The sequence below is a fragment of the Symphodus melops genome, assembly GCF_947650265.1.
Source record: "Symphodus melops genome assembly, chromosome: 1".
Classification (NCBI taxonomy): Eukaryota; Metazoa; Chordata; class Actinopteri; order Labriformes; family Labridae; genus Symphodus; species Symphodus melops.
The window spans coordinates 38,046,529-38,065,500 of NC_136691.1; the positions used below are offsets into that span (position 1 = coordinate 38,046,529).

Sequence of the window (18,972 nt, forward strand, 5' to 3'; positions counted from 1 at the left end):
AATTTTAGCTGACCTTGTGGTTGCTGACCTCAATCCTTCCCGGCCCCCAAGCCTCTTAAAAAATCCACCAGATTTAGAGATGTCAGGCTAAATCATACACAGAGATTCTTCTCTCAAGCTTTTCGCTTTCTTCAGTTGTTTTTAACCACCATCCACATACAGAACACACAGGGGCTTTTATCTCTGCTTTTATATGATTGTCTGTGTGTATGGGTGCTGTTCACAAGTGAAAAGGTGAAAAGCGGGAGTGTTGAGTGTGAGTTCAAGCCTGCGAAGTGTCTCTCTCTGTTTACGAAGAAGCATCAAAGGGCAAGAGGACAAACCTCAGCCAACCTTATTGATTTATTTCCCCTTTTCTACCTCTCCCATAGTACCAAGATGTACTCTCACAGTGAGATCGGAGAGATGCAGCTGGACATCATAAGCCACTCTCTCCGTGTTAACTTTAGTCGTGGAAGTGAAGTGGACAGGGATCCCGCAGGGGAGGGACCCGAGGGTACCGTGAGAGTGCTCGCCTGCGTCCGCGTTGTCATTGACTGGACTTCAGTGAACTTGTAAATCCATCCATCTCTGCACGGATGCCATTAGAGGAACTGCAGCCATAAACTACAGAGGGTACAGATGACCTAATTGACAGCTTCCTGTCTATTATCCACCTCTATAGAAAGTGGTTGGACAATAAGCAAAACCATATCAGTGAATAACTGTATGCCCTGTGTTATTAAAATCATCCCCCGAACGCAAAATCTGTTATTGATACGATAATTAGATCTGCAGCATTGCAAGAACAGAGCAAGAGCGAACTGCATGTGTTTTATCAGTCCAGCCTGTCTTTTTTATCAAGCAGCTTTTTTTTTATGTTTTACTTAAAATCATTAATACATGCAGTTCTAAGCCTCGATTATTTTTTGGTTTTTTAATATTCGAAAAGATGGAGACTACAAGGAGAGGCTACAAGCCTTGACCCCATGGGAGAATAAATATCAGGAATTCATACTTATTTTGTGTGTGTGACGATATTGTGAGAAAAAAAAATCAATTCTTGGAAGGATTTAGTTCTTATAATAGCAGAGCTTGTGTTCTAGTGAGTTGAAGGCATAGCAAGTACATCTGGTGACTCATGTTTGCACACTTTTCCCAAGAGGGCTTAGCTTTGGTAAGTCGTCCTGATGCTTTTCCATTTTTTTTCTGAAAGCTCTCATCAGTGGCTGATGATGTTGACATTATAGGACTCCCCCTCTCCTGTTTAATCAGAGTGCTCATCATTCTCCGTCCTAATTGGACAGCCCTCAAACGGGGGGACTTCACGAATCACGGCGCTGTTGTTGATGTGTGCATCCACTGTGACATTGTCTTGCTCAGTTCATTTTGCTGGAAGCATCCCTGTGAGTGAAGAGTCCAAGGAGCTGGGTTTACTAAGTGCTGATCTGAAGCTTGAAGCTGATCGTTTAACTCTGTGACTCCACCTAGTGCCTCATTGCATCTCTGCATGTACTTTATTCACTGCTGCCATGTGGTGTTACACAGCAAAACAGGAGGTTTACTTCATAGGTCAACAATAAAGCAGTAATGTCTATGTGTTCATTTGTACAACTGGACACAGTTGTCTCAGTAATGAAAATTGATTGTAAAAGAATCTTTCCTCATTGGTTGATTAGAGATTTCAAATCTTTACTCAGCCTAAATAATAGTAGCCTTACTTCAGTCGAGGAATACAGTAAAGTTGAAGTTACAGTAAACTTTCACTTAAATAAGTGGGTAAAACTAATCATTATGCAGAAAATCACGATATTTCAATGAGTAAACCTTAAAAATGTTTCAAGATATATCTATGAGTCAAATTCTCCTATCCAAAAGTTCACTTACTTTAATTAGTTAAAAAAATGTCTTATTTTTACTATTTCTAACTGTGTCATTGAAGAAAATGTGCAATTAATAGAAAATTAACTAAAACTGACTTTTAGAAACTCTAACCAACGTAATCTTTCCCATTATTTGGATTATTTTGAGGGCAGAGTCAAGTGAGGACGCGTCCAATCATGTTACGACACAGGAAAGCAATTTCCGTAGTTAGGACACATTTTGTCTTTAGGGAAGACGACAACGAACGAAAAGAAGTCAAATGTAAACGCTGCAGAAAAACTGTTTGCAAGTTATTTATTTTGTGCTGCTTTAGGGATGGTAAATATTTCGACTTTTTTTTTCAAGCGATGCTTTGATTTCAGTTTGGAATTATTAAATAGATAACCACAAAATACTTGGCATGAGTGCCAAGTATTTTGGCATATTTACAGTAGAGACCATGTCAGTGAATTATTTGAAACAAATAATCACTCATCAATCGTAATTGAAGTCACATTTTTTAATTCATTGTAATATTGATTTCAGGTCATATCGCCGAGCTCTACTTCAAACTTCTGTATTGAAATGACTTCAGTTTACTTCACATCAAGGTCAATTCTAAGTGTGTAATGAAGTCAAAAAAATGTCCACATCAAAATATTGTTAGTTAAATGTTGTAACTCAGTCTGTTTCAAAGTCACACTCATGATTTTGTTGTAATATGAGAAGATAAACTGCCGAATTGTAGAGAAGCTATAACGTCCAAGTGATGTGAGACAGAGCCGTTAACTATTGTTTTATAGGAGGGATTTTGAAATCTTAAATTCTCATTACTGATAAATTGCTGTGCAGTTTACACTTTATTTTTGTTGCCCTAATTAAAGTTAGTTAGTATATGTCAATTATTTTATGAAGCTGTGTTCGTCTATCTGCAAACAACAAAACAGCTACATTCACTATTATTTACTATTTTCACCTTAAATCATAACTGAGGACATTATCATAGTGCTTTATCTAAATTCCCTTTAAGTAAGATATCAAGTAATTTATTCAAAAATAAACAAGAAACAGGCAATGACACGAGCCTCATTTAATCATTTTAATCCACTGAGGTCAACACAGATATGGTCAAATGCCGACAGGACCGATGATTTCCCCATAAAACCCTGATGACCCACAAAACAAACATGACTGAGAGAGTATCACACATGCTGCGAGAGGGGCGACAACAGTGTTCAACATCACAACTCAACAACCATTACCAAGAAACTTCCCCGAATGTAAATCACTTCACATTATAGCTCACCATACAAAACCTACACTTGACAAGGCAATGAGGAAAAACTAACCCAGTGTTTCACCATCAAAACTGAAAACCCATTGCTGTTTGGTGACTTTTTACAGTTACTACCTCGAGTGTGACTGGTGTCGGGGTGGGTAGAGGGGTCTGGGGGGGGGGGGTGAGAAGAAAAACTGGATATCTGGTAATTCATTCACAACACTAACACCGAGTACAGTGGACACATCATCAGCACGCTGTGACAGGTTTCATTTACATACCACAAGATTTTTCATCAGGTCTCAAAGATCATGGTTTCACTTCTTTCACGAGCCTTCATAGATACAGTGTGCTATCAATATCTTACAGAACAGGCAAGCAAGTAGTTCAATTCAAAAACATACAGATATATCCATTACAAAGAAAAAGTTGCAAGCTCACAGACATTTTTTTCACGTTTGGATTGTTGCGAAACACACAGTTAAACCTTGGAAATGCGACTCTGCTCTGGATGATAAGACTGCCGAGAGGAGTTAAGACATCATCTGCACAGAAACAGCAATGCTCATATAGCACCAGGTGCACAGAGGTTGTCGACTAATCTCCAATCTATCTTCTTCTTCTTCGTCTGTTTTCTGAAAAATATACACCATTTCAAATATCGGAAGCTTGCTGCCTCTGTAACCTCTAAATAGACGAGAGGAAAAAATAAAACAGTGAAATGAAGGAAATGCTTCATGTTTCTTGGACTGAAATGTTTCATGCCAGCTGATTCTTCCCTCATATTACGAGCTAAGCTGAATAAGTGACAACTTTTAAATTCCTTTTTTTCCCCTTTCAGTTTTTCCCAATATGACTTAATGTGATAAAAACATTATTTATCTTTTCAAAGTGCAACTACAACATAAAGGAAGACCAAGGTGAATTGTTCAGCTGTATACACAACCTACACAAAAAAATACTGCAAACCTCAGATCAAATGAGCTGTTATAAAATGAAGAAATCATACTGGTAAGTCTAATATTTCATTAGTTTTTGTTTTTCTGGCCAAGATGTAAAAGCATTTCTGTATTAAAGCAACAATCTTTAGTAACACAAAATGACAGACTGAAGGTGGTGCAGTGTCAGCACCAGCAGCACATTCAAACTTCTATCTGACTAATGAACACTAGAGTTTCTGACATGCCCACTCATGAAACAGACGTTTCTCCGAGCAGCGAGGGCAAAGAAACAGCTCGAATATATGCAGCAACAATTATACAAAAACATGTAAACAAATTCCTTTAATCAGTGATCGCACTGCGTTTAACAGCAAATAAAAATCTGCTTTAATTCACATGATGCTTCCTTGGTAGTGGAATATGGCAGAAAAGATGAAACGGTGGAATAGTGAGGTTGTTGTTTTTTTTTGTTTTTTTTTAATGTGACAAAATGGTGGTGTGTGAATGAGAATGGATGGAGTACTTTTGGATTGGGTGCAGGGGGAGTCAGAGGTGACCAGATGTGATGTGACAGCAGTAGAAGTGACCTCTGGTCCCCCCCCTCAGTTAAAAAAAGAGCTTAGCCAAGGCTGGTGATGTTAGCCTTTCCACCAGGGGGCGCCACAATGCGCTGAGTGTTGCGTCGTGGAACGTTGTCATCAATTTGGGCCCCTAAAGATTCAGATTAACATATTTTCATTATTAGCTGGACTTGAGGAAAGAAGCAAAAATGAAAAGTGTCCTTTCACTCACCGGACAGACTGAAGCCGGACTGGTGGAGGTTGCGCACCGGTTGCTGAGTTAACTGCTGCTGTTGCTGCTGCTGCTGCTTGGCAGGGGAAGTCTTCACTGAGGCGACTGTGGACATCACTTTAGGAGTCACAGTCACCTCACACACCGGCCCGTCATACTGGCCCCTGGGGACTCCGCGCAACTCTGTGAGCTAATAAACATACAGAGCAGTTCATTGGACCATAACCAGTTTAGCTAACAAGCTTTAATATTTAGCATCAATTTATTTTTGGACATCACAAAACTTCTGCAGATCTGTGGAGACACTCAATTCTCAAATCTGCATATCAATACAGCGAAAGATGGGCAAGTTTGCTGACATCCTAATTGTTTTACTTTTTAAATGAAAAAACACTTTTTAAATTGTGATATCAAATTACATTTGGGCTGAAAAGGGCAAATTGACGGAGTCATGAGTGTCCTGACAGAAAAACATACTCATTTAAGAAACTTCCAGCTCCCTGGTGAGCTTCAGCCAGCGAGCTGAATTTCTTATTTAAAGAGAAAACGCTTCATACATGAGCTCCAGGAATAAATACACACAAGGTGTCTGAAGTTCAACTCAAAACTCACCCTGCTGCGAGCCTTTATCCTCTTGTACACGTGGTCAGAGAAGGGTTTGCGGCTGATGTAGCGTCCACAACCCTCCGTGGTGTGAAGGCTGCCCTCCTCCAACACAATCTTACCCTGGCTGATCACAACCACCGGACCTCCACGCACTTCTGTGCCCTCAAAGATGTTGTACTCCACAGCCTGGAAGAAGTGATCAGGAGATCCCGGTATGATGAGTGTACCCACCATATGAAAATGTGAAATGTACATTACAGGAAATGACATCAGACTATATTTAGCTGTCTCTAACAAGTCTAATTTTTCACTCAATATTGATTTTAAAGAACATTTTCCCTGACACCGTGATCTTCAGTGGAGCTAAAGGTGTCTCAAAATGTGAAGGAATACAATATAACTAAAGGTATCTGACCAGGTTGTGGCTCTTGGCTGAAATGATCTTGGTGACGTCTGGGTCCCACAGCACGAGGTCAGCATCAGAGCCAACAGCAATGCGGCCCTTGCGGGGGAAAAGGTTGAAGATCTTTGCTGCGTTTGTGCTGGTCACCGCCACAAACTGATTCTCATCCATCTTACCAGTCACCTTTAGAGACAAGTCAGAAAGCAATCAATAGACTCTTAAATCGCACACATGTTTCAGGTGGGTTTCATTATATATATTGATGGATTTTCTGAAAAGTGGATCACATTGAACTCACCACGCATTTGTCCCAGATTAGGGACATCCTCTCCTCAGTGCCGTTGGTTCCCTCTGGGATAAGAGTGAAGTCATCTTTGCCTATTGCACGCTGAGAGGTCTGGAAAGTGCAGTGAGCACTCCCAGTCACCTGCAAGTCCCCACTATACAAGACAGAAAAAGAACAAACAAACTGTTTATATACCAAAAGTATTCAACTTCAACCGATTCATTTACAAAAAACTTTGTCTGCGTTTATCTGCCTGAAGGAACTTTTCCACAGTGCATGATTGTAAATGTCACTGAAATGGACTGGCAGCATCACAAAAAGAGGAAAAGCACACGCACACGCGCACGCGCACGCACACACACACACACACAGACAGACAGCAGAAGCACATGTCAAATTATGTTCCAGCTATCTTTAGGCTCCAGCACAGAGTACGTACCATGACAACAGAGAGTTGAGGTAGTCAGGGGTTGTGGGATCAGGACTCAGTGGCGGAGAAGTGACGAAGGCTGCAGCCTTAGCCCAGTTCTTGCTCCAGTAATGAGTACCATCTGTACCCAAGCTGGCAGATATGGGCTCTCCGTAAACCACAGCACCTACAAGAGCACCCAAGATGATGTCACTACTAAAAGTCAGACAGACACAGGTGGATGGTACGTTTGAAAATAAGTTTAAAATAGGGCTGTCAAAACACCAAACTTTTAAAACTGAATATGATACAAGCATAGAAAAACAATACTCAGTATCTATTTTAAAAGCTACAGCACATGTATTTCTCCAACCTGCACTATAAACAATTCTCTCTTTCTCTTATGGTTTTCTCTCATGTTGTGTATTATGCTAATCTAGTGCAACATGGGTAATATACAATGTGTGGGGTTTGTGATGTGTTGTGATGTGTTGTGATGTTTGGATCTGCTCTCTCTCTCTCTCTCTCTCTCTCCGACTCATGACTGAAAAAACATAGCAACCTGTAGTTACGTTATCTCGCCCTCCCTCTTCTGCTCTCTTCTGTCTACAAATACGCTACAGGCAGGCTGGACAGGTAATAGCGGGCATTTTCCCTGCAGCCTGAACCACTTTGGAGCAGCTATGACTTTATCTTCAATTTTCAGTATTTTTACCAGTAATTGCTTACCACCAGCACACATAGGAGGGCCAGGGCCTCTCCTAGCTGTCCTTATGATGCTCAGTAAGCACTGCTCACTGTTGCTCAGGTCTGTTGGACAGTCTAATTGTAAATATGCCTCAGAAGTCGTCTTCATATTCTCGAGAATGTAAAATTTAAAAAGCTGATCTTCTCTTCTTACCCTTTTTCCTGGCGAGGGCGATCACATCAGCAGCGCTCTTGCTCATCACCTTGGTGATGTAGAGGGGACAGTTGGTCTGATTGGCTATGGTGACTGAGCGGTTCACGGCTTCAGCCTCCACCTGCAGACAGCCGTGTTAATCAGTAACTTGTTTTCCACACCAGCTTTCTGGCACCAATTTTATATCAAAAGTACATTATCCCTACACTCCTCTGTCTTACCTCCTCTGGGCGGCTGAGCACGTGACCTTCAGGACCAGTGATCCCCAGCTCCAGAATGCGTCTCTGCTCCTAAACACACACACACACACACACACACACACACACACACACACACACACACACACACACACACACACACACACACACACACACACACACACACACACACACACACACACACACACACACACACACACACACACAAACACAAACACACACACACGTTTGAAAATGCCAACAACAGCTTCCTGCTGAAACTTGACTTTCAACCCTTTCAGTGGTTCTGTTACCTCTAAGATGATGTCTCCGTTCTCAGCATGCACCTGTGCAATGGCTCCAAGGTCTCTGATGACACTGAACACCTCATAGATCTAAAAGATGATGCACTGGTTAGTCCAAAAGACAAGTTCCAGCCTTGAAAAAAAAAGAGCCACATGCTTTGATAGACAGCTCAGCAAAGCGTGCAGAGAAGCAGAGCATACCTGGGAGTCAGAAAGTTGGAAAACATCCTTATAAGCCAAATAGACCAGGAAAGAGTTGACACCTGAAGATAGAAAACTTATGAGAGAAAACAGCCAAAGGTCTAACAAAGAAAGCAAAAGAGGGAAAAGAAAACCCAGAGTGAAGGAGAAACGTAAAACCAAAAGGATCAAAATGACAAAGCAGACACTTGGCTGACAAACACTTCACTAAAGCATAACAAGAGGGACGATTGTAGAAGTAAACGAGCTTGCTGTTAGCACTTGTGTCAAAAGAGTCGTCTTTTTTAGTAGGTTTAATTTCTGTGGCAACAATATCTTTCCAACTGCCTTCAGATAATGAACTACCACCTCCTGACTATGATTCTGTGATGTCATATTTTTATTAACCAACACTATTTATACATTTTATGACGTCGCTGATCTCTAAACTGCAAAGACGATGTACAAAACACAGAAAATGTTCTTCATTCAAAAGCTCCTTCTCTCAAGCTTCAGCCTTTTTCGGTCGGTAAGTTTTTGATAAATAGATTTTTTGATCTATAAATACATTTCCTTTGTGATAACGTCTTTCTGTCCTTTGCCTCTCATGATAATTTTTCTCTGACTTAATATACATTTCAGGGCCAGACAGGGTAAGAATAAGCTCCTCCTCCATTTCTTGGTAACCACGGTGATGAGTCAAGCTCCTTGAGATTGGTTGCCCGAGTGCCTTTCTGAAAAGTTGTTAATAAATGTTAATGTTGAGAAATATGAACTCGAGGCACCTCAGAGCAGCCGTACAAAAAAAAGAGGGGCACACTAAGTCTGCCTCGTACTCTCTCTGCTCTGTGAGAGCAATGAAGCAAACGACCCTGGTGCAAAGAAAAACAAACAAACAGCTGTGTGGATTCAAGCCCTGAGGCAGTGCATTTCTGTTCATATATAGACCACATACCATGGTCCTTCACTAAGGTCTCCATCTCTTCTTGGGTGCCTTTGTTCCAATCGGTGATGTCCACATGCAGAGAATAGTCACAGCAGGACTTGCTGTCAGCCCACTCCCTCCACAGTTTAAAAGCTGCAACCAAGTCAACGCCAGGCTCTGGCACCACATGGTCGACTGTAAAACACAGACACACAGGTCGGATTTCACGAGCACAAGTGAAAAGTCTGATCAAATCATCTGCTTGACGACACGCACATCTGCAGGGTTAGAATCCCTGCATCAGGATGACTCAGCTTCTAAACACGTGAGTGATGTGTAACACGTACTGATCATAGTCGTCCCCCCAGCCAGGGCTGCCCTGGTGCCCTGGTAGAAGTCATCTGCTGCCACCATGCCTCGGTCAGGCATCTGAAAACGGGTGTGCACGTCAATACCCCCGGGCATCACCATTCTCCCATGAGCCTCTATGATCTTAACTCCCCCGGGAACAATGAGGTTGTCTCCAAGTTGCCTAAAGAGGACAAACAAAATGTGCAACACAACCACAGAATTGAATGAAAAAAAATTCAATTCAATTTTCATTCAAAAAAAATCCAGGTTAGGGTGTTCATGGTTTGTCTTGTCCATCAGGTAATCAAAGAACAGTAGCTCTAAAAACACTCAGATCCATACTTACTTGATGACTCCATCCTCCATGTAGATATCAGCCAGGAATGACTGATCATCGTTCACTATCTTTGCTCCTTTGATGAGGAGACGATCACTCTAAAAGAAAGAGACAGACAGACGTTTTATAGCACCCATAAACGACACTCACCCCTGTTATTCCGTTTCACTTCGGAGACAGCTCCATGACGTCACAGTTCATTTGAACCCATTTCCAATACAGCAATTTATGTTGTCACCATAATTAAGATTTCGTTTTGAAGTAAAGAAGTAATTATAATGAAATATGTGGAAGAAGGAGGAGATGAATGAATGAATTCAAAAACAGAATAAGCAAGAACACGTGTGAAACTTTTCAACTGTTTGTTAAAAAAGAAAGGTGAGAGGCTGATCCCACCACAAGGCCTGCATACCAACATTCAATACTGCAATAACAATATTAAGTGTGATAAAATACCAAATATTTATGACTGTATTAATAGCTATAGCTCAAAGTGTTCATGTCTGTCTGATGTTAATTATGTTTAATACAAATGTAGTGTTTGAACCATGCTTTACCAAAAATACATTTTTCACCACTTAATTGGTACCAAATATTCAGACTGTAGCAGATAGCTAGCATGAGCCTCCTGTGACTGCATCAAAGTGATGTGAAAGCCTCCATCCAACTCAAGAGGGCTGGCTTGAACTCACATAAAGAGATTCACAGGAGGAAATACTGACTTCCCTGTTGAGACTGAGAAAGTGTTTGTCCGTTGCACAAAATGGACAGAAAGGAAACTACTAGTTAGGATAAATGCTTGGTGGTCATCGCTGCTCGCTCTCATTGTTTAAAATGTGTTCCCTTTAACTGCATGTCTCTCGCCATTTATGAAGTGCTACTTACAGACCACCTGTCAAGAGTCAATACTGTGTTTGTATTGTTCTGTCACTTATTGTTGTGTTACTGTTAGGAGAGGCTCTTTGTTAGCAGGGAATCATAAACGTTTGTGCTAATAATGCAACTGATCTGTACGACTGTTTTATGTTTTAAAAGAGACTGAACAAGATCCAAGTCTTTTAGAAATAGGAAGAAAAGGTTGTGCCAATAATAAATACAGACACATATATATATATATATATATATATATATATATATATACATATCGTTGCTTTGACCACTGTTGAGACGTTGTTATTCTCCTTTATAATTATCACACTATTATAATTCATATGAATTCATTGTATAGCTATCTGATTGGATCAGTTTGTGTACTTGTATTTGTGTATAATAGCAATAAACTGGACTGAGTAATGTGTGTGTCGGTACACTGAAGAGAACAAGACGAAAGTTTTTTTCATTAAATTGCAACAACAGTTTTTTTTATAATAAAAAAATAAAAAAAGACCTCAGGGATAACTTTAGCAGTCATTAGGCTTTGTGTAGTTTTTGGTTTTCTCCGAAAACTCCACAAAGTTTGTGTAAAGAATGAAATAAGAATACTGTCCATGGTTTAAAGCAATTATAGGTTGAGCCATGCCAACTTTCATCCTGTGTAAAAGACAACACTCGAGACTCACAAGGCTTATTCACCTTTCATAGATAACATTAGAAGAAAGGGATTGATTCATTCCTTATCGAAACGCTTAAGTCAGAGCACTGAGGTTTAATTCAGCCTGAGATGAAAGGACAGCAGAGACGCCTGGCCTACTTCTTCTACAGGCTTACAGGGGTCTCCGAGGACAATACGGAGATAATGAAGACAAAAGTGGTTTACTGCCAACCTCACAGCAGGAAACACTCAGTTTATAATATGTCAAGTGTGTGTGTGTGTGCACAAACAGACAGAGTGCATTAGGTATACAGGTTATGTTGCTGAGTTGACATGAACCCCCGGCCCATTACTCCCCTGTTAATGGGTCTTAAAACCTGTGTCCTCTTTCTACCTAAGTGTTCAGTATTTGGACTTAACCTCAGCCCAAAATGGCTTTCATGATTAATTCCTGTAGTCCAAACTCCGTTAATGCATGCACCATTATGTTGGGGTAGTGTTTGCCATAAATAACCCTGTAATGCTTAATCAGGAAACATGGTAATGTAATATGTAAAATGGACATGAGCTTGTGCAGCGTCACTTCATAAAAAAGTGGAAGGACGAAAGTGTTAACATTTATAAACAAACCTTGGTTTCTTCCTTTGCACTGTACAGTCTACTGCAGCAAGTAAAACATTCATTCAACACCCCACCCCCCCCACCCCCCCCATGGTGCAATGAAGACATTACTAAAATACTGTTCCAATGGTAATGTAAAAATCTTTTACTCGCTGCATTCCTTCACATCAACATGTGACTGTTTGACCAATCAGATGAAGGCAGCTACCCTCAGATTGATGCCAATTTAGAGGAACGACTGGGAGGAACACTAAGAGTTGACCTTGATGTAGAAAACAAAGGCACTTGTGCTTTATCTAAAATAAGTTTGCCTTCAGCAAAGGCCGCATGTTTTTTATTGAACTTCATTTTTTTTTTTGCCAGGTTAGCAACACACAGTTTGAACAACACAAACACTCAAACTCATACTGTACACATTTCATAATAGTACAAAATAATGATAAAATCATCACAGAAAACAGCTGCACACAGAAGGTTTGGATTCAAGACTTTCACAAAGGACTTAAAGACACTAAGTTTGGCAATTTAAAATCAGACTGTAAATGACAAACTCATGACCTGTGTAAAACAGATAACAGCAGGCTCAATGCGTTTATTTAAACTCCTAAATGCTTTCTATTTTGTATTCCTTCATGGAAGCTCATATCTTCATTGTTTTATTGAATATGTGAGCTAAACTGGACTAGCTGTGCTTATATTCATGTTTGATAGCTTTTCTTATTGTCATCAATGTAACATCAACGTATATAAGCAACATAACTACACGTGTTATTCAGCTTCGGTTTGCGACTGTGATAAACAAACTTAATAGATATGAGGAACTACAGCACTCTAAAAAATGTCAATAATTTGAGTTTATTTGAACAAATTCAGCAGGGGACAAAACCATGTCATTCTCAACGGTCACATGGCATCTGATGGTGTGTGTCTGAGGCCTATGAAGAGTGACTCCTGTATAACCCTGACTTGACCTGTGACAATAGGGCCAGTACTATTTAGTAGGTTACTTGGTGTCGTCAAATGATGCTACTTAGAGCAGAGGCTGCATTACTCTCACTATTACAGCTGCAGGATGGAAGATTAGGGAGAAAAAAGTGGGTGCTGTCCAATGACCTACTTCACAAAACGAGGGTTTACTTCTTCTGACCATCCCTGCATCCCTGCTGTACATCCTTAAACTCTGCACTTTAAGCTGGATAAGATGCACCATTAAGAAAACAGACATAATGTAAAATCCACATTTTTTGACAGTCACACATTTAGGGTTTAATAACCCTAAAGTCATGGCTGCTGCAGCAGCTATGAAAGATATTGCACACAACGAAAGAGGCAGAATGCTGAAGCAGGTAGAGTACAGAGATGTCAGGGGATGGAGGACAAAATGAGAGTTAAGGAAGATGTGTCTCAACATGTTAACTACACCCTGAAGGCTGAGGATGCTGACAGAGACAGCTAACGATGCAGCGCCTCATGACAGATAAAGGAGACATGGGACGCTTCAAAAAAAAAAAAGGGAAAAAAAGAGGGCTCGTTAACTAACATTTCACATCATTTAAAAAATACACTTGAGCTGCAGACCAGCAGTGACTGGTCATCATTATGTGTGTATGGAGCTGGATCAGGGCTGTCTATCAATGGCTAAGCGATGGTTAGCTCACCGCAAATTACAGCTGCACCTCCAGTGAAGCATACATGTAATGTTTATTGAAGTGATAAGAGCATACTCACTGTGATTCGTGGGATATTCTTCTTTCCTTGATAACCCGACATTTTTTCGCCTCTGACACAGCTGCCTCCTGCCTCTCGGCTAACGCTAGCTAGCTCGTCTGGAAAAGCTCAGCTGCCAATGAAAGGATGAATGGATGCTCTGCTTGGTGTCCAGACGACGCCCAGGGATATCTGTCCTCCTGTCTGACTATGTCTGCCGCTACTGAAGAGAGTATACACAGTGCAGAGCAACAAATAATTTCAAATACACCGTTATATGTTTCCTCTAAGAGTCCTATCCTTGGTTATAATGATGGAAAGGGTCTCTGAAGACCAGACAAGCACCAAGAAGACAAGGGCCACAAAGAGGTACCGCGCATGCGCACTGCCCCGCCCTGCTCAGCATTAGCTCCATGTTTCTTTGATGGTTCATTATTAGTTTGGGGGAGAAAAGGTTTAGTACAAAAAGTTTTGACCCGTAAACTCAACAAATTATTGGGGAATAAAATTAATATGTTGCTCAGCATTTCATAATACAACTACTCGTTAAAAATAACAATATTCAGCTCTATGGTGGCTCCAATTGCATGGGAACTTTCTCTTTTTGTCTACAAGCACACATTTAATACAAAATAATTCTTTCAATTTCCATGGTTTCTGCCCAGCTTGCATTTAAGCAAAGGACAAAGTTTATATCACTGAATAATTAGATTCAGTCAAAGGCATGAAACTATTTCAAATATAAGGAGCTATAGAAGCAACATTGAAAATTGCATCACACTAGTGCTTGTTTTTGAAATAAAAAGGACAAGTGCAGAAATTCTTTGTTTAGATGTATGATTTGGGAGGATTTATGACATCAAAAAAACATCAGATAAATCTGAATGGAACTTTTACTTTTGAAATCCAAACATTGATTAAACTGTAAACATAAACATTGTAATTGCTATTGTTAAAATAGCTATATTACCACTTTGTACAATGGGGAAAGACATGTAGACACTTCAATAGTCACTGTATATTCCTCAGCTTCCTCCATTTAGATTATAAAAACTGACTGCTTGTCGCAAATCAAAAGTGCAGAAGCCCACTGATGATATGTGCATTTTATTAGTTATGATTTAAATAATGCATCAAGGTCTGTGTCACTCTCGTCCCCCCTCTTTGTATTCATATCTCAGCCACTGTATACAGAACAAACTTTATTCAAATTCCAAAACGCTTTGTATTGCACACGGATCAACTGTACATAAGCCTGTTATGGTGACAGTTTATGGGTTAGAATGAGATAATGCATTAAAGCCTGTATGCATGATGTGCGCTAAAAACCACTTCAGCCAAAACTTCACATTGTGGCCAAAGGTTTTCTATTCAACTCTATGATGTCATTTAAAAACAATGACAGAAGAATCCTCCAGCAAACATCCACATATAGAATAACATCTTTACTCTTTACAATGTTTATTGCATGATGTTATGTGAAAGGATGGCACAGTGAAATCTAAACAAAAGTCAGATAACACTCTAAGATGAGGCCCCAGGCAAAACCTTCTTCTTTGCTTGGCTTCAGTAATTAAACAGCAAATACACATTACGTACACTGCCACAATGCTATACAATAACAACTACATAATAAGCATTAGTATCAATGTATAAACAAATTATACAATGTCAAAAGGTTTTGGGGCAGATCACAGCTTAGATGATTTTTGACATGTACCTCTTTAAATAACTAAACATATTTGAAATTAAAAAACTGTCTAAAATAAACCACAAATGTGCAGTGGTAAAGGATATACATTTGGCACTTAGCCATTGCGTCTATGTTAAAGAATATGATATGTTGGCTAAAGGAAAAGAAAACAGCATATGGCCTGGTAAAAAGCAATTCAGCTTATGTTCCACAAGCACAGGTTTTCAAACAACCCCATTGAAACATTTGGCAGCTACATACTACATGCGTGTGTAAGCTTTCCAACCTTCAAAAAAAACCAAAGCTTTATAAGTAACTCGCCAGACTCAACAAGATATAACTTCTACTCTCGGAATATTGTGGAATTTAAAAAACAAATCCCACTGTGCAGCATAATTTGTTTCCCCCTCCCCAAATAACTGCACCTTGAATGTTTAATAATAAAAAAAAATTAAGGCAAACAAGTCCCCGCTGTAGCATGAGCCAATTCAATTTGTTGGTACTGTAGGTATGGCGTTGTAGAGATTCAGCTCAGGACGAAGGCCAAATTTGTCACGATAATGCATCAAAGCAAGTAGAGAAACTTCAACCCTAAAGCCACCACACATCAAATCCTTGTCACACAATTTGGAGTTTCACAGGACAACTAATATTGTTCCGGCTTTAACAGGTTCTGTTATCAAGTTGATGACTGAGAACAATGTTGCCCTGTGTCAAAAGGTAATGGAGTGTGGCAATATTAAGTCATGTTTAGAACTTCATAACTACATCTACAATGTGAGAGAATTCAAAATAGAATAGAGGAGATATGCAGGTTTCACAATAGATGCAGGGAGACATCTAAACTACTGGAAGATGGAGACTTGAAGAAAGAGAAACATCCAGGCACTGCTTCAACTTCTATTCAGTAGGAGCTGGTGGGGGCTGTGGCAATTCTCTTCCCGATGTACACACTGTGGGGTGGAGTGAGGGGTGGATTTCAACAAGTTAATGAATATGAAAAGATGAAGTCGATCTTTCTGATAAAAAAAACCAAAAACAGTTCTGTGCAGATAGGAATTAAATGTACTTCATTTGCTGAAACTGAAAAGCAGTGCACTGATACAATGACAATAATACATTCTCCACTGACCCTCTCAGACAGCTCACGCAAACATTTCCAAAGGCACTGATAATTATTTAAAAAAATGGCCCAGTTGGGAACAAGCAATTATTATTTTTTTAATACAAAGCTCGACTGTACATGACAACAAAACAACATGAATTAATACTTACCCAATGCCGAGGGCAAGGATGTGTGAGATGAGTAAGGAAGGGATGAAAACTTTAAGGAATTCAGCAGAGAAGAAGCCCCCTTTCTTCATGACTCCACTCTTTCTCATACTGAGAGAAACTGAGCGTTTGGGGTGCCTGAAGTGGAACTCCCTGGGAAGGAGAAGAAATGATGCAAATGCAAAGTTGGTTTAATATCCTGAACATGTTAATATGGATAATTCTGGAAATATAGTCAGCTTACTTTGGCGGAATGTTTTCTGGTCTGCTGGACCAATCAGCCACCCAGTCTACTTCTTTGTTCATTAAGATGTCTTCCTCCCTCTCCTCATCCAGACCTTCTTCCTCTGACTGCAAATGTGAAGGTAAAAAAGCCAGTCTTAAGAGCGATTACAAAATGTTTTAAAGCCTTAAAAACCCAGTGTTGTTTAATGTAGTTTTACCTGACTGTCTCTCTGACTTGGCATTTCCACATCAAAAGTTATCTGACCTTCATCCTGGTATGGACTTGGTGGCCTGTGGGGACTAATTAAAATATATTAAGGTAAATAAAACTTTTCAACAATAAATAATTGCCTGGGTGTTAAACAACACACAATGGCTTGGTATTCCTACCTATCGCAGGCAGAGTTACTAGGACTTGATTCATGCTGTGCATCCAGGAGGATCTTTTCCATGTCTCCATTGTGGATGGATGAGGACGACGGCACATGCTCTAGTCCTCCAATTAGGGTTTCGTCGCTCTCAGGCACCACTTCCAAGGTCTGCAGAGTTTGACTCATCTCGGCATTTGCATTTATTTGGTCTGCAGCGGGTGCCACTTGAAGGCTGGCCTGCATGTTGCCCTGGGCCCCTGTGTTCCCATTGAGCTCTAACTCTACCCAAGAGCCTTGGCACCACAAAAGAGTCAAGAGAAGGGAAGGAAGGAACATCAGACTTGTTGTGCTTTAATTGCAATCCAAACAGCAGACTGAAAACCACAAAGAAACCCACCTCTGTTCTCAACCAAAGGAAAACAGCTGACCTACATTTCCTGCACCTCTGACACAGTGCATTTAAATGAACGGATTGTGCACTGCATCAATGACATGCATGTCTGTGTGCCACTGCCCCACAAACAGCTTGCACCTTTTTTCGAAGCAGGAGGTTATGTAATCTTTTACGGACTGCAGGTTTAGATGAGTACAAAATCCAAGACTTAAGTAGCCATTACACCCATTTTAAAATAAAAAATAATAATATAATGCGTTTATTTTGACGAAATACACCTTATCAGACGATTGCCACATTTGTAGGACAGTTTTTTATCCATGCTGCTCACTTCAGGGGGGTTGCATAACAGGAGTGGTGTGTGTGACTGTTTGCCCAGACATGTCGCTGTTCCAGCTGTGTTGACACATAAAGCGCACGTTCAGCTTTTGTGTTGGAGTAAATGTGTTGTACTTTAAGAGCTACAGTTTCTCGATCCAAATACAAACCTGTGTTCTGCACGTCAAGCGTCTGAACGTGTTGTGGTTGATCTGCAGGCACATTGTATTATCTTCCTTTAGAATTACTATGTAATTACGACGGCTTTCTTCAACTACACAACGACACATTACATTAAAGTCGTATTCCCCGTTATCAGACATTTTTTATGATCAATAAGAAATAAACGCAATGTCTATTTTGCCTTTTGTCCCAAAGTTGTTTTCATTTCAGCTAGTGCCCGCCCCTTCGCCGAGATGTTTACCTGATTAGCAGCCATGCCATCAGTCAAACATTTATCACAACACGATTGGCTGGCTTGATGTGACGTCAAACAACATCACCCCCACCTCTTCCAGAAGAGGAGGAAATACCAAACCCGATGTAACTTTTACAATAAAATCTCAATCGCACGAATATCTTCCAAAGCATTCAAACACTCATGGGCCTCATCTTTAGTAGACTTTGTAGCGCGGGGGGGTCGAAACATGAAGTTGGTACGTACCGTGAAGCCCAGGCTCCTCGTTATTGTTTCGTTGTGCTGCAGGAGTGGACATGTTGACTCCCCAGATCTAGCGTTCATCAACATGACACGCACACAGACTACAAAGAGCGCATGCGCGGAATTTCGCCAGAGCACAGGCAGACAGCAGGTGCCAGATCTGTGATGGTCTATTTTAACTTATCAATCATTATGCCCGAGAATAAATACAAATGTGTACTATAAACTAAACAAATCATTTGAGCACATCCTTTGTTTCCTACTGACTGGATGCACAGATCTGCAGAACCACTGAGGATGTTTTCCTATATAGTCTGGAGAACTAATGATTGTAGGAAGGGTGGTCCTGTATCACCCTTTCCTGCTACACATGCCTGACTGACATGTCCACAAGTAGTGTTTTCTGTACATTTATAAAGGCTTTG

At 40.3% G+C, this 18,972-nt stretch overlaps 2 protein-coding genes across 2 annotated transcripts; both read right to left on the reverse strand.

Annotated features, from left to right (window-relative positions):
• Nucleotides 1-2,927: 2,927 nt before the first annotated feature.
• Nucleotides 2,928-14,017, reverse strand: dpysl2a (dihydropyrimidinase like 2a). Its single transcript, XM_079341242.1, has 14 exons — nt 13,635-14,017; nt 9,764-9,852; nt 9,414-9,598; nt 9,097-9,261; nt 8,163-8,224; nt 7,971-8,051; nt 7,681-7,749; nt 7,460-7,580; nt 6,589-6,745; nt 6,162-6,303; nt 5,876-6,046; nt 5,467-5,646; nt 4,855-5,044; nt 2,928-4,773 (listed from the first exon to the last, which is right to left on the reverse strand). The coding sequence occupies exons 1-14, from the start codon at nt 13,674-13,676 to the stop codon at nt 4,682-4,684; spliced, it is 1,746 nt and encodes a 581-aa protein (XP_079197368.1). The 5' UTR covers nt 13,677-14,017; the 3' UTR covers nt 2,928-4,681.
• Nucleotides 14,018-14,704: 687 nt separating this feature from the next.
• Nucleotides 14,705-18,660, reverse strand: bnip3la (BCL2 interacting protein 3 like a). The gene is made up of 6 exons (XM_079361239.1): nt 18,551-18,660; nt 17,194-17,467; nt 17,022-17,103; nt 16,823-16,929; nt 16,582-16,731; nt 14,705-16,259 (listed from the first exon to the last, which is right to left on the reverse strand). Exons 1-6 carry the CDS (start codon nt 18,600-18,602, stop codon nt 16,211-16,213), a joined length of 714 nt encoding a protein of 237 aa, XP_079217365.1. The 5' UTR covers nt 18,603-18,660; the 3' UTR covers nt 14,705-16,210.
• Nucleotides 18,661-18,972: the final 312 nt, after the last annotated feature.

Excerpts from the sequence above, each read along its gene's own strand:
- bnip3la (XM_079361239.1), bottom strand. The coding sequence starts at position 18,602 with ATGTCCACTCCTGCAGCACAACGAAACAATAACGAGGAGCCTGGGCTT. Across the intron at positions 17,468-18,550 it reads CGAGGAGCCTGGGCTTCACG|GCTCTTGGGTAGAGTTAGAG; the intron begins GTACGTACCAAC and ends TGTGGTGCCAAG. Across the intron at positions 16,732-16,822 it reads CCAGAAAACATTCCGCCAAA|GGAGTTCCACTTCAGGCACC; the intron begins GTAAGCTGACTA and ends TCTCCTTCCCAG.
- dpysl2a (XM_079341242.1), bottom strand. The coding sequence starts at position 13,676 with ATGTCGGGTTATCAAGGAAAGAAGAATATCCCACGAATCACA. Across the intron at positions 7,750-7,970 it reads ACGGAGACATCATCTTAGAG|GAGCAGAGACGCATTCTGGA; the intron begins GTAACAGAACCA and ends GTGTGTGTTTAG. Across the intron at positions 6,746-7,459 it reads CGCCCTCGCCAGGAAAAAGG|GTGCTGTGGTTTACGGAGAG; the intron begins GTAAGAAGAGAA and ends GTGCTCTTGTAG.